At 33.5% G+C, this 14,446-nt stretch overlaps 1 protein-coding gene across 1 annotated transcript; it reads left to right on the forward strand.

The window, feature by feature from the left end:
* The first annotated feature begins 6,893 nt into the window (after nt 1–6,893).
* Nucleotides 6,894–9,666, forward strand: LOC133793814 (transcription factor LRL1-like). Its single transcript, XM_062231085.1, has 8 exons — nt 6,894–7,544; nt 7,632–7,835; nt 7,929–8,015; nt 8,180–8,284; nt 8,420–8,485; nt 8,826–8,891; nt 9,031–9,099; nt 9,193–9,666. Exons 1-8 carry the CDS (start codon nt 7,119–7,121, stop codon nt 9,565–9,567), a joined length of 1,398 nt encoding a protein of 465 aa, XP_062087069.1. The 5' UTR covers nt 6,894–7,118; the 3' UTR covers nt 9,568–9,666.
* Nucleotides 9,667–14,446: the final 4,780 nt, after the last annotated feature.

Consider the following 14,446-nt stretch of genomic DNA (forward strand, 5'->3'; position numbering starts at 1 on the left):
CTGGCCCAAGGTCCCTTGGTTTGAATATCGCCCAAGGGGACTGGTACGGACCAGGGACTCTAGACTGGGCCCATTTGGAGGGGTCCGGGACGTCCCTCCGGGTTCATCCTCAGCAAGAACGGCCCTAGCGATGTCCAGAGCGCCCAGACCGTCGCGGCCCACGCGTCCCTATCCCGGAGCCTGGCATGGTCCGGGCCTGAGGTAAATGGAGCGGGCCAAAGGTAAACGGACCTGGATCACCTCCTCCCCAGCTGAAGGGCCAGGCGTCCAGGATCCTGAAACCGCCTCATTTCGCGTGGGCATTGTCCCCTACTTTTCGCCTGCAGAAAAGGTCGCCTCGGGATTGCTCACTGGTGTGTCAGGACTGCGCAGCCAAGTACCCTAACCGGTCTTGTCTCCTGAGTCAGCCTCGTGACTCGAAGTGGTCAGAGCCAAAGCGCCGTTTTGTCGGGCGAGGCTTGTGTCTCAGGTCAACCAATTGGGCCTTAGCTGGTTTGAATTTCATGTATTGTATACCTTTTTGTATTGGGCCTCCACTAGAAAGGCCCCTTGTACCCTTTTCTCTGATGGGCCCGGGTCGGATCCAGCCCAGACCCGGTGTTCCCCTCAGCTTATAAATATAAGCTGCAGAACAACGTACAAGCGGGAGAAAAAAGAAAAAAGGCAGAAACTCTGTTCAGATATAGTTAGAAAACTCCATTGTAAAAGCTTCTTATAGCTCTAATATATAGACTCGTGGACTAAGGCTAGTTATCGCCCCAACCACGTAAAAACCTCGTGTCGATCTTTTACTTTCATTATTATTATCAGTAAATATTGTTCATTAATATAGTTGCCGAAAATCTCGGTTAACATGATTAAAGTCGACTAAACGACAAAAGTAGGTTTAATACAACATCTCCCAAAAATACCCCTGGTCGTGGCAGCCAGGCAAGTCGAACATGTACACGCCGCTTCACGCTCTCCGTACTCATGGCTGGTCGACCTTTCCCTTGCCCTTACCTTCACCAGAGAGCACCCGTGAGCCGAAGCCCAGCATAATAACTTTACACAAACAAATAACATATGCATAATCATCATTCAACACATAACAAAACCGCCAACAAGCTAAACATATAACAACCATGCCGTCCCAGGTGCTTTACCAGGCCCTGGGTTCGCGGTCTACATCGTGAGGATATCCCAGGTATCCTTTAGGGTCTCGCCCTGGCAACTCGCACTCCACGTGCTAAACGTTGCTCCTGGCCCCTTGCCGTACTCGGCCTTACCGTTCTCGGCTCTTGCCGTTCATTCACACATATGCACACATAGCATAATTAAACAAATACTTAAACACGTATAAGCATATTCAAGGGGGGCTACGCCCTGCAATACAAACTATAGGGCCTCGCCTTGCTCTACGGGTACAACAATTTTCTTACCTGTGTCCCGACCTTCTTGAGCACCGAAATCCCGAGCACATTCCTCTAACCCGAGCCTCGCTGAAAACCTAGTCACAACACATACATAACACTCTCGTTACTAACCAATTCATAATCATACCCCCGAAACCAATCCCGTGCTCTTGGGACCTCCCGTTTCCCTACAAAAGGTAGCAAAAGCGTCCCCCGAGCCCCCTGAGCCAAAACCCTAAAAACACAAAATCCCATCTCCTGAAATTGGCCTAGTGTCGTGGCACAGCCCTATAGGGGTCGCGGCGCCCAGAAAGTCTCCCCTGTCCTGATTCAACCCAGTGTCGCGGCACGGAAGAACGGGGCCGCGACGCTCATACGCGAACCCAGAAAACTGGGTTTTTCTCAACATTTCTTCTGAGCCAAAACTCATGCAAATCATCACCAAAGTACACCCAAGTCCCAATTCGGTCTAAAACCCCAAATAAATAGTATAGCAACCCATAAACACCAGAAACACACTCAAACACTCAATCAAACTCAAGAATCACCTAGTAGTTCAAAATTCACAAAAACTTAAACCACACTTCACAAAGTTTAAACCACCCTTTAGAAAACTTAAACCACACCAGCAAATAAACTTCAGAGATGCATGGAACTCTTACCTCAAGTAGAAATTCGACCCTGAGCTGCTTTCCCAACCCAATTCCAAACTCAAATCCACAAATCCCCAAGCTTAACCTTGCCAAACTTCATCCCAAGAATCCACAAAGCAAAACACAATTTAACTCACTAATCTAACATTTCCAGCAGAAATTCAACAGAGAATTGACTAGGAAACTTACCCTTGATCTCAATTAAGCTTTTGAATACTTGAATCTTTGGCCTAGGATCCTTCACAGTCAAACACCTTAGAGAGGGAGAGAGAACTGAATACGAGAGAGCTGAGAGAGATTTATGTTCTTTTCCTCTGTTTTGCCTAGATGCCTCTAGAATTCACAGCTCCCACTGAGTATATCCATTTGCCCAAAATGACCTAATTGCCCATTTAGTTAGCCTAAGTCCTCAAATATCACCAATGGTAGTTTAGTCATTTGACACATCCCGCTAAATCCTCGAGTACACCTAAAAATCCCCGTTTAATCCCGACATATCAAATTATTGATAAGCTACTAACCATTACTCAATAATTCCCGAGCATAAGTTATATTCCCAAAATACCCCTAGGCTCCTCCCGAGCCGGGTATTTTAACCCCGTTGTGATTTTCTAGCTATACCGCTCTCTAGGATCGTCTTGGATCATGCAACACAATTATATCACCACTCACACGTGGTATCAATCACAATATATACAAATATTGCATTTATGCCCTCAGCAGACTAAAATTACAAATATGCCCCTAGCAACCAAATGGGGCCCACATGCATATTTAATTCACCTAAACATGCATTTCTAATCACATACTTATCAAATTTAGATATATTAACATAATAAATCAATTATTGCCCTCCAAGCACACTAATCAAGGCCCTAAGCCTTATTAACAAATTTGAGACGCTACACTGTCCACGATCACCCACGCAGAATCATGTTGCCCCACTGTTGTTGGTAATCCAACCACAAAGTCCATGGTAATATCTTCCCACTTCCACTCTGGAATCCCTAAAGGTTGCAGCAACCCTGAGAATTGGTGTCTAAATTAATAAATAAGTTTAAGTAAATGTTCAAATTATGAATAATTAACTTGATAAAGGATTTAAATAATTATTTAATTAATTAATCAATAGAAAATAATACGGGCCTTGAATTTAAGTCCAACAGGCTTATAATTAAATGAGAAATTTCACGGGTTTATAGCCCATGAGAATTTCAACCTAAGGGTTGTATTTACCTATTATTTTATTGCTTTTTTAATCAAATAAGTGATCTAATTGAGCCTATAAAAGGAATGCTGAGTGAGAGTTGAAAAAAGAAAACATAACATCTAGTTTTGATGCTTTAGGGTTTTAGACTCTCTCTACAACTCAAGTTTTTTTCTAAGCCTCTATATTCTCTTCCTTTATTCTCTTTGTGTATCCATCTCGTGTGTTGAGAATTGCCCACTCTGGTCTAGGTGATTCTAAGGTTACTGTAGAAGACTACGAAGAAATTTGAAGATTGGTTCAATTTCTTAATGATACCCTGCGACAAATATAGATACAAGGGTTAGAGAAATTGAATGAATGACTTATTCATTCTGATGTATATAATGTAAGTGTTCTTATCATTATCTCTGTCAAATTCAATTGTAGAAACATGTTCTATGTTTTCTTATATTAATTTGTTTGATATATGATTTACATGAAAATAAATAAGATAATGTATAAGTAATTTCCTATAGATGAATGCTCCAGGTTCCGAGGTCCTCCGGGACCGAGCATAATAAATGCTTCAAGTTCCGAGGTCATCCAAGAACCAACCAAGATGAATGCTACGGGTTCCCAGGACCTCAAGGAACCAAGCAAGATGAATGCTCTAGGTTCCTAGGACCTCAAGGAACCGAGAAAGATGAATGTTCCAAGTTTCAAGGACTTCAAGGAACCCAGCAAGTTGAATGCTCCAAGTTCCAAGGTCCTCCAGGAACCAAGCAAGATGAATGCGCTAGGTTTCGAGATCCTCCGAGATCGAGCAAGATAAATGATCTAGGTTCCTAGGACCTTAAGGAACCGAGCAGGATGAATGCTCCAAGTTTCGAGGTCCTCCAAGACTGAGCAAGATAAATGCTCCAGGTTTCTAGGACCTCAAGGAACCGAGCAAGATGAATGCTTCAGGTTCCTAGGACCTCAAGGAACTGAGAAAGATGAATGGTGCAGTGACACCAACATATTTTTCCTTGAGTTCAAATGCACGTATCTGAGGTTATTCGCCAATGTTGGGGAGCTGATGAGCCGATCTACTAGCCACTATAGCAAAATGTCTGAAATATCGTCGAAGAGGGATGGTTTGGTACAACTCGTTTCTTGGGTGAATTTTAGTGACACCAACGTCGTTTTCCTTGAGTTCAACACCAAAATGTTGACTCTTTTTTTCGTTAACTCGTCTGTACAAGGCTGTCGCCTCCCCTTTTTCTTGCCCTTACTCCTCTCATTTATATTGAGGAGTTAGGGTTATATTTGGGTGTGGGCTTAAGCTATTGGGCTTGGCGCAAAAAAGTATACGCAGTTACAAGTGACTAGGCCTTAGGCATGACCTAGGCCGGTGGGTAGTGACACTCAAAAAATGGGTATAACAATCTCAATTATAATACAATTAGTTTGGTGCCAAACCTATTCTTATATAAAGGTTTTATTGTAGTTGTAATCTGACAATATATAGTTATTTAGGATATTTTACAACGTGTGACTATTTTTTATGAGTAATTGGTGAAAATTGTCTATTTTTAAAGTCATTTTGCACTCTGACCTAGTTTTGATAATTTTTTGCAAAATAACTTCTGTCTAAAATTTCGACTAGCTGTCTAAAAATCTCGACTAGTTGTCTGAATTTTTTGACCAGCTGTCTGAAATTTTTTGACTAATTGTCAGGAGTGTTGGTGGCTATTTTGTAAAAAAATATCAAAACTAAGTACAAAATAACTTCAAGAACTAGGTTATTTTGACAAGAGACCGTTTTTTATACACATGAAACAAATTATTTGAACTTTTTTATACACGGGACAAGTTGTTTTGAATAATTAAGTTGTTTGTGCTGGAAAAAATCTACATTATTACAATAAGCTATTGGCTCCCAACATAAGTAATTAAGTGTTGATATTTGTTGAGCAGTAGGGTACTAGCTTGTGTGAGAAACTGACTTTATTTATTTAACGTTAATATTAAATGTCATTGTCGTCAATTTATGATGATAGAGGATAGATGATAGATGATAGATGATAGATGATAGATGATGGATTAATATATTTCCTAAGCGCCCACGCCCACCTAGTAATTGCTCTAAATAGTATACCGAAAATAGAAACGTTTTTCTTTATTTTGATAAATAAATTTGGATTAATATAAAATCCCCAACCCATTACAAAGATGAAAAAAATATTTAGTTATACTATATTCAGTGCTGTGTCATCACATTCTTCTTTCTATTTAAGGAGCATAAAAATATCACGCTTTTGAATATTAAATTACTGAAATATCCCTGACGACGACGGGACTTGATGTTAAAAATAGCTGTGCATGGGTTGAAAATGGAAAGGGTAAAGTGGGTAACTAGCAGAGAGCACTGGAAATGATTTATATAAATAAAGTCAAAAGGAATCGAACCTCTCCGCTTTATCCGGATGGATGGAAACATGTCACTACGAAATGACAAAAATGCCCTTGTTTTTATCCAGAAGTTGAGATGATATTTGGTCAAGTGTGAAAGCATAATGAGGTCATTTGGGTAAACACATTAGTGATGTGAACCGGTGGGGGAGAGCTAATAGTACGGCACTTTTCGTAGGAAAGTGGATTGAATATAACCTTATGCTAACAGAAATTCGATTGGAACGGATCAAAGTAATGACACGTGGATCAATCTTAAACTGCCACCAAGATTTTTTTATTATTTATTTTTATGTGAAGAGGAAAAAATAGGGAAAAGTATTAACGATAAATGCTATTTGAAAGTGTAAGAACTTTTTCTTATTGAAAGAACCGTCTTATGGTTACAATTTAGAAATGAGATAAATACTGTAGTCATAAAAAAATCCATTGTCAATAAAGTTGAAGTGGGCAGCTGTTTCTGCTCTGTTTGTTCATCATTTTTTTACCAGTTGAGTAAATATTTTTGCTAACTATCTATACTATTGTTGCACTGTCTAACTGCAGCTTTTTTCATATGATATCAAGTCTTTGTCCCTCTCTCTCTTTAACTATGTATAGCACTTTAAATTTCTCTTCTCATGCAACTCAAGTTGGCTAGTTAGGAGTTAATAGTAATAATAATAAAGTTCTTGCTTAGGTGGGTATTGGTTTCTGATCATTTGCCTGTTTTATGTGTGTTTGTTAGAATACTATTTATTTTGGTTTTCAGAGCTATCTTCATTTAGAAGGGTGTCATTTTTAAAGTGTTCTGATTGTGTTTTTGCACTTACTTTTTACAGAAGTAATTTGTTGTTAAAAATCTATCCGATGTTTGTATTTCTTATAATCTCATGTTCCATGGTACCATAGGTACTTTCCTTCTTTAACTAATTTAAAACTTACTGTTGCAGTTCTGTTTATAAAATCATTGAGCATTATTCTACTTTTTTTTTTGTTTGTTCACTTTATATATATATATATATATATTATTTTTTCATATTAAAATCTTTTGGAACTCCCAAAGTCTCCAACTTTTGAGATGGGCGTTGAAAATGAATTCCAAGTGATGTTTCAAAGTCTTCCTTCATGGGCCGTTTGCTCTAGTAACTATTATAAGCTAATCATTATTTCTGTTCTTTATTTATATATTCCCTTTTGTATTGAGTCATCTAGTTATAATAAGCACTTCAAGTTTTGAACTCACAGGATATGTTAATTCAAACACTTGAAATACTATTAATTATTAGCTAATTGTTTCCAATTTTTGCTAAACTTTAGGTGGTGGCAAAGAAAATTTCAACTGAAGAGTTTCAACAATAGTTTTCAGAGTCTTCATATACTATACTTGAAGAGAGAAAGAAGGGTTTGTTTTCAGGCTGAGTACACTAATTCTTCCACTGTCTAGTGATGGATGAGTATTTTGAACACTTCCTTTATTCCTCATCATGGTCAGATAAAGATTTAGAGGAAAGATCATCTGGGATATGTAGCGAATCTGATCCGCCAAATGGCCTACTATTCAGCTCAGTTGAGGTCAAGGAAGATGACAACAGCAATTCACAAACAACTTTCCTTGGTTCAAATGGTAGTACTGAGAGTTTGGCCACTCAAGATGCCTCTTCATATGTTCTTGGTTCAGAGTCAGATTATGGTATTAACATGGCTTTACTTTCTGATGAGCCTCAACTACAAGATAGTCATCAAAACATCTTAGAAGATCTATCAAATGGAGTGGTAAATGGTATCTCAGAACTTAAAACAGTTGGCTTTCAATACAATATGGCTATTCCAGTGCCTAGCTCGCTAAGTCTCAATTCTTCAAAGCAGAATCCGGTTAGTAATAATGTTTCAAGTTCTTCTCTTCCCTACTCTGGGGCTGGAGATATGCAATCCAATACTCTTGAACCATCTGTTTTGCAGTGTTTCAACAAAGATTTTCGAACCATTTCTCCAATTCAGCATTTGTGTTCTCTTCCATCTTTTGAGGGTGTCACTTCATTGTCTCATGTTATGGGGCAAGATGGAATTGGAGGTTTTGGTATGCAAGGGGGAGAATATACTGATAATGATTTGTATGCCATGGATAGCCATCCAAGTAAATTGTCTGCATCAGGCTCCTCAAAGGTATTATTAGTATAGGGTATTATGTTATACATGTATATAAATACATTCTATACAGTTACTAATGTCATTTACATTGCTCTTAACATGTAATAGGGTGCACATGACTTGCCAAATTATCATTCTTCTGCTTCCGCCCCTCAGATGATAATGACAACATCTGGATTGCAATCTCAATCACAGGTGTCTATTATTCTCATTTATATATATTGGATATGGTAAAACCCAGAATACCTTTGCATATTGAGTCTAATTTATTGATTGGTTATTAAGTTTCATCAGTTGCTAGATGAGTGAGATAATTACATTTGATGCGTTTTAATTAGGCTTATGTTTTCCTACTACAGGCCCCATCAACTACCCCTGCTGCTGGGGAGTGTAGTGGAACTGGAAAACCTCGTGCCAGGGCACGGCGAGGCCAGGCCACCGATCCTCACAGTATTGCAGAAAGGGTGAGTTAGAAAGATCAACATTTTAAGAGTAATTGGCCTGCTAAATTTGAAGTTTACTTGTCAGAGGGATTTACGTATTAATTAATTGCCCCCCTTCTTCTCTCTCTCAATCTTCTCATAACCAACTATTTGCAGCTGAGGAGGGAAAAAATTGCTGAAAGGATGAAAGGTTTGCAAGAACTTTTGCCAAATCCTAATAAGGTAATCCCTTCTTTTGGTTATCTCTTTTATTGTCATGTAGAAAACAAGCTGGGCATTTTTGTTATGTCTTAGCTCTCTTTTATTTACAAAGCCTCGACTTGTTTAAGCTTCATGTAAGCAAAAGTTTAGTGGAGTTGAGCTTTGAATGTTCGGCTGTCTTTACAGTCAGTAACTAGGAAGCTAGTACTAGCATGAGTTCTGATCTAATGAAATGCTTGATTTCACCCATAAAAGACAAGAGTGTCTAAAAAGTAAAAGGATTTTTTTTGTATAGTATATGATATTTAACAGATCCCAACTCCCAATTTAGAGAGCTGATTATTTTACCTTGGTTTTGTAGACTGATAAGGCATCCATGCTTGATGAGATCATTGATTATGTCAAGTTTCTTCAGCTCCAAGTGAAGGTATATCAAAGAAACTACTTATTCTATAGAAACTGATATTAGTTTCTTTCTTTTTATGAAACAATCACTGAACTGAACGTGTTAAAATGACTAGCATTGAAGATCTGAAAAAAGACTTTTTTTGTTGAACAATTTTCAGGTTCTTAGTATGAGCAGACTTGGAGGAGCTGGGGCTGTTGTTCCTCTCATCACAGATCGTCAGGCTGAGGTATGCTCTAGTTAAAAACCAATACTTTTCCTTGTAACAAATGAGAGGTTTTTTTTTTCGTTTTGGTTGATGAGATGATTTGAACAACGTTAGGGAGGAAATGGTTTTTCATTAAACCAATCATTATCAGCTGGTGAAGTAGGTGAGGTTGTTTTCCCATCTGATGAAATCGTGTTGTTCGAACGAGAGCTAGTGAAGCTGATGGAGTCCAGCGTGACCAAAGCCATGCAATATCTCCAAAGCAGAGGCCTTTGTCTCATGCCAGTTGCTCTTGCTTCTGCCATCTCAAAGGGAAGGGATCAATCATCCTCCTCGGTGTCCCATGACCACACCAAGAAAAATGACTTCACTAATGCCAATGCCAGTGCCAGAGCCAGAGCCAGTGATCTCATGAAAAATCCAACTACAGAACCAGAAGATGGGAATAACGTTTCTTGCAAAGCCAGACAATTCCAGACCAAAAGATAAGCTCTTTTGCATATCTTTTTATACATATATATTTATGTATCTTGTTCTTATTGTAGGATTAGTGAACTAATGAAAGAGTAAAAATTTAGTTGGTTTCTCCTTTTTGGTAGTTTGATTTTCTTTACATTGCAAGTTTAGTACTGTTATCTATGTAAAGATAATCGTTATGATGCATTTTATTATCAATTTTTATTAAGGTATATATTATAAGACTACTCTTATGATTTTATTAAAATAAAATATGTTAGATCTAATAATAAATGGGATCTTTATAATTATATACATATAATATAAAATAATTACAAAAATCACCTATAAAATTTTATTTATATAAATGCCTTTCCACATCATAAAAAAATATTTTATTATAAAAATAATATACCTGAATTGGAAATATTCCCGAAATTCCGAATTTCTCATTTTTCTGAGTCTTCAAAAGTAACATTTTGGTTACTTTATAATAGTGATAAGTTAACAATTAGTCACTTTTTTTATTAAAAGTTTAATTTTTAGATCATATTATTATACTACATTTTAGTTACCTCCAAAACATCTTAATATACCAATTAGTTATTTTTAGGTTATATTATAGTATCTTATTATTTGAGATACATTTTGGTAACCTTGAAGCTTATTTCAGAAACTAATGAGTTGTCATATAATATAATAAATTATCATATAGTTTATTAATAAAAATTAATTTAGTATACTACACGTTAACTTTTAATAAAAAAATTTAGTCACTCATGTAATTTACATGTCTCATTATTTAAGATGTTTTTACATTACATTCAAATCTATTTTAGAAACTAATTAGTCATTATACACTACTCTAATTCCAAGTTGCTATGAATAACTTATTAGAAAATAATACCAATTGATTATTTTTTTTATAACATAAACTTGGAGTTACTCCTAAAAAGTTACTTTTCATATATAACATAAACAAATTAACCAAAATTTGAAAATAAGCTTAAATTTAATTAACTAATTTTTTTTTTTTTTTGTAAAAAAGTAACTAATCAATATCTAATAATTGGTATTTATAAGCAACCATGGTTACTTTTCATTTCGGTGACGCTCGAGAAAACATATGCTTCCAACATATTAAAATAATCACCTTGCAGAGTAGATCGTAATGGTACCACTCTTGGGCCAAAATGATCAATGGTGTGGCCAGAAATTTTTTAAAAGTTATGGAGAATAGAAAGAATTAAATTATTATTTTAGTGTTGACAATTCTTATATGAGGTATTAATTATTTTTATATGCAGTATAAATAACGCTATTTTTGTAATTAAATTTTTTTAGATTAAATTTGTAAATACAATTAATTATAGGTTGTGAGATGTAATTTTCTCATAATAAATTATAACAATTATTATATGAATACTTGTTATACTTTTAGAGATGTATTTCCAACCTCACCTAACCCGACTAAAAAACAAATTATAACTTTTTTTTAAAGTTTTATATTAAAAAATTAAAATATTAACACTTATATTATTAAATAAAAATCATATATTATCTCATTTTCTTCTTTTTTTTTTTTTTTAATGTTTACTTTTATTTATTTTGCTATATTCTTAAAAAGAAAAATTAAATAAATTGATTTTTTTTCTTTCTAAGAACTATAATGGGTTAGGCTAATGTTTTTTAGGGTTTATATTTCTTTAGTTCCTATGTTTATCTCATTAACTATTTAGATTCTGTGTTTTGACAAATTATTTTTTGGAATTTGCATTTTGTAGAATGGTCCAAATAGACTATTGAACCCGTTTTTGAGAGTGGTTGTATTTTTATTTTAAGTTGTTAGTTTGGTGAATTATTTGTAATTTTATAGTTCAAAAAACTAATATCATAATCGGGTTTATGATCTATTTGAATCATTTTATAAAACACATAGTCAAAAAATTCAGTAATTTGTCAAAATATAAGATCAAAATAGATAATGGGAGAAAACACAGAGTCCAAAAAAGTAGGGTTGCGCAAAAAAATTTTGCAAACTGCCCAACTCAAATAAATCATCCAAACCAAACCAAAAAAATGACAAAAAATGCAACCTGAATAACCCGACAAAAATTCAAATTGCCCAATTATTATATTGGGCGGTTTGAAAATTATAAAAACCCGCCCAATATTACCTTAATAAACTGATTAAGAGTTTTTCTTTCATTTATACATACATATATTACTTATAGTATTACATATATTATATATTATATGTAATATTAAATATTATTTTAAAATTTTTAACAATGAATTTAAAATAATGTTTTTAACAATGAATTTAGAATGATATGTCTAAGTTTGGAATATGTATATTATACTTTTAGTATGTTGAATCTAATTATTTGAACATATTTTAAAAAAAAAAAATTTAAGATTGGTCTAGGCGGGTTAACCCGACCAAACCGCTTAAAAGATAGGGCATGTTAAACTTTTTTTTTTTTTTAATTGGACAGATTAGAGTTGGATTTTTGCAACCCGATTTTTTACATTAAGTTAATTAAAATATGTTATAACTTGGCCAAACCAACTGATGAACACCCCTACAAAAAAATATTAACACTTTTTTTTAATACCCATAATGAGTTATGAGTTGCGAAATAACAACTCAAATTTTGATTAAGTGAGTTTGATAATTTGTCCAACCTGACCCTATTTGACCAATAAACACTCTTAATAATTTCTAATTTCATATTTATAAATATTGTTGTAATACATTCGTCTCAAGGTAGAATTTCTTTTCCTTAGTTTAGTTTTCAGATATGATGTTTTAGGTTTATTTTTGTTGTGTTTGTTTTGATTTTCTATTTCTTTTTTGGATTTTTTTTGAGTAGGATTTAGTAGTAATTACCTTAACCTTTTTATTTGCTTACTATTTTGGATAGTTTGGCGTTCTTTAAAGATATTGGCTTTGGTTTGTATAGGGTGATAAATCGGTTGACTTTTGTTATTACCATTTTTTTTTGGATAATAACTAATGGTTATGACTGATCGGAGAACTACTTTAATATATAGAATTTATTTATGTAATTGGAGAATTATTGTATCTTAATAATATGGAAATTCACAAAAATATTTAAGATTTAAAAAAAAATACGAGGGGCATAATTATAAATATTTAGTTTTTTTTAAATAAAGTTTACAAATTTGTAATTATATAATTTTTTTGTAACCACAATTTACAAATTTGTAACTAAAATTTTAAAATATGTAACCATATATTATAATTTTGTAAACAACATTTACAGACTAAATAGAAAACTGAAACAGCAGTAACATAATTGTTACAAACTATTATTTATATTTTTATAATTTTTGTAAAATTCTGTATGTTCAAATTATTTTGAAATTTATAATACTATTTGTAATTTTTCCTTAATATATATTGAAATTATCGAAATTCAAATGTAAAATTTAGAAAGAAAAAAAATCTATATTTCTAGTATAATTTGTGTATGCTTATTTGTTAGAATAATAATAGATGTACTTTTAATTTGTACACTCAAAATTATACATCATAATATATAATTAATCTTAATTATATAATTAAATATTACATGAACTCTGCCTCTTAAAAATGTTCAAGATTAAAATTTACTCAGGTGTAATTTGAGGGTGCATTTATCGTTCATTACTGTATTGTTATTTGTGGATGTAGTCTTACACAAAAATCACATAAAGTTGGGATTTGCATTAGAGAAGTTAAAGTCTCTAAAGTTAACCGCGTTTCCATCTGTTCCCTTATCCAGTCATGTCATGAGGGTGCCAGGTGGCACGCTTTTTCAGCTTTTCAGCCAACGCTAAATAAATAAATCAGAAAAACAAGACCAAAAAACCATTTGCAATTTTGTTTTGTTTTGCTTTCTTTTTTTTCTTTCTTATAATGACACGATAGTTTTAGGTCACAGGCCAAACATTTATAGCTGTTCCTTTCTTATCTCTAAAAGCCAAACAAAAAATGCATCAGTGACAATAACACGAGATGATACTGAAATATTACTGTTTAATTATTCTTATCTATTTCTGTTATTAGTTCTATCTAAGGAATAAAGTATTTCTTCCGGCAGTATTTTAAATTTATTTATTGTTTGATCACACAATTTATTTTTTTAGAGTTTATACTTTTTTTTTTTTTTTTTTTTTAATTTGTCAAAACACAAAATCTAAATAAATAATAAAAAAAAAGCTCAAAAAAAAAAAATATAAAAGAAGTTAACATTAAAATATATATATTATGGAAGAAACTATTATTAAATTTGATAAGATTCAGATTTATTTAATTGAGTTAACGTAAGATAGAAGTCAGAAAAAAAACATAATTTAAAAAATTTGAGGTGTTGTACTATTTTTAGCTAGATCACTCTCTAATACAAGTCAACCGACTAGTCAAGCAAAAAAACATAATTATGAAATAACATTATATGCTTTGAAAAATTAAAACATTAATTTGGCATTATAATTAGTTATTACAAGTGAGGGAGGCTGGTTCAGGTGGGTACAGAAGTGTGTTTGAGAATATTTAGTGGTTAATAATAATAAAAATAATATTATTTAATTCTATAAAAAAATATTACTGAATAAGTGAATATTCGATGCGGGAGTGCCAATTGCCAGATTCCAAGGCGTACATGTGACAGTCGACTATTTATTTTATTTTTCAGAATAAATGTAAGAGTTTTTTTAATAAATTTGTTAAAAAGAAAAAAGAAAAGTTTTTTTGAGAAAGAAATGTGAAAGAGTTATATACACAAAACTAAAAGTACACTGTATATATGAAAAAAATTTGAGCAAAAAAAGGTTCATGTTAAAAATTAGGACAATTTTTTTAAAAAAATAAATAAAATTTAGGACAATTTGATGCTTATTATTT

The sequence above is a fragment of the Humulus lupulus genome, chromosome 8 (assembly GCF_963169125.1).
Source record: "Humulus lupulus chromosome 8, drHumLupu1.1, whole genome shotgun sequence".
NCBI lineage: Eukaryota > Viridiplantae > Streptophyta > Magnoliopsida > Rosales > Cannabaceae > Humulus > Humulus lupulus.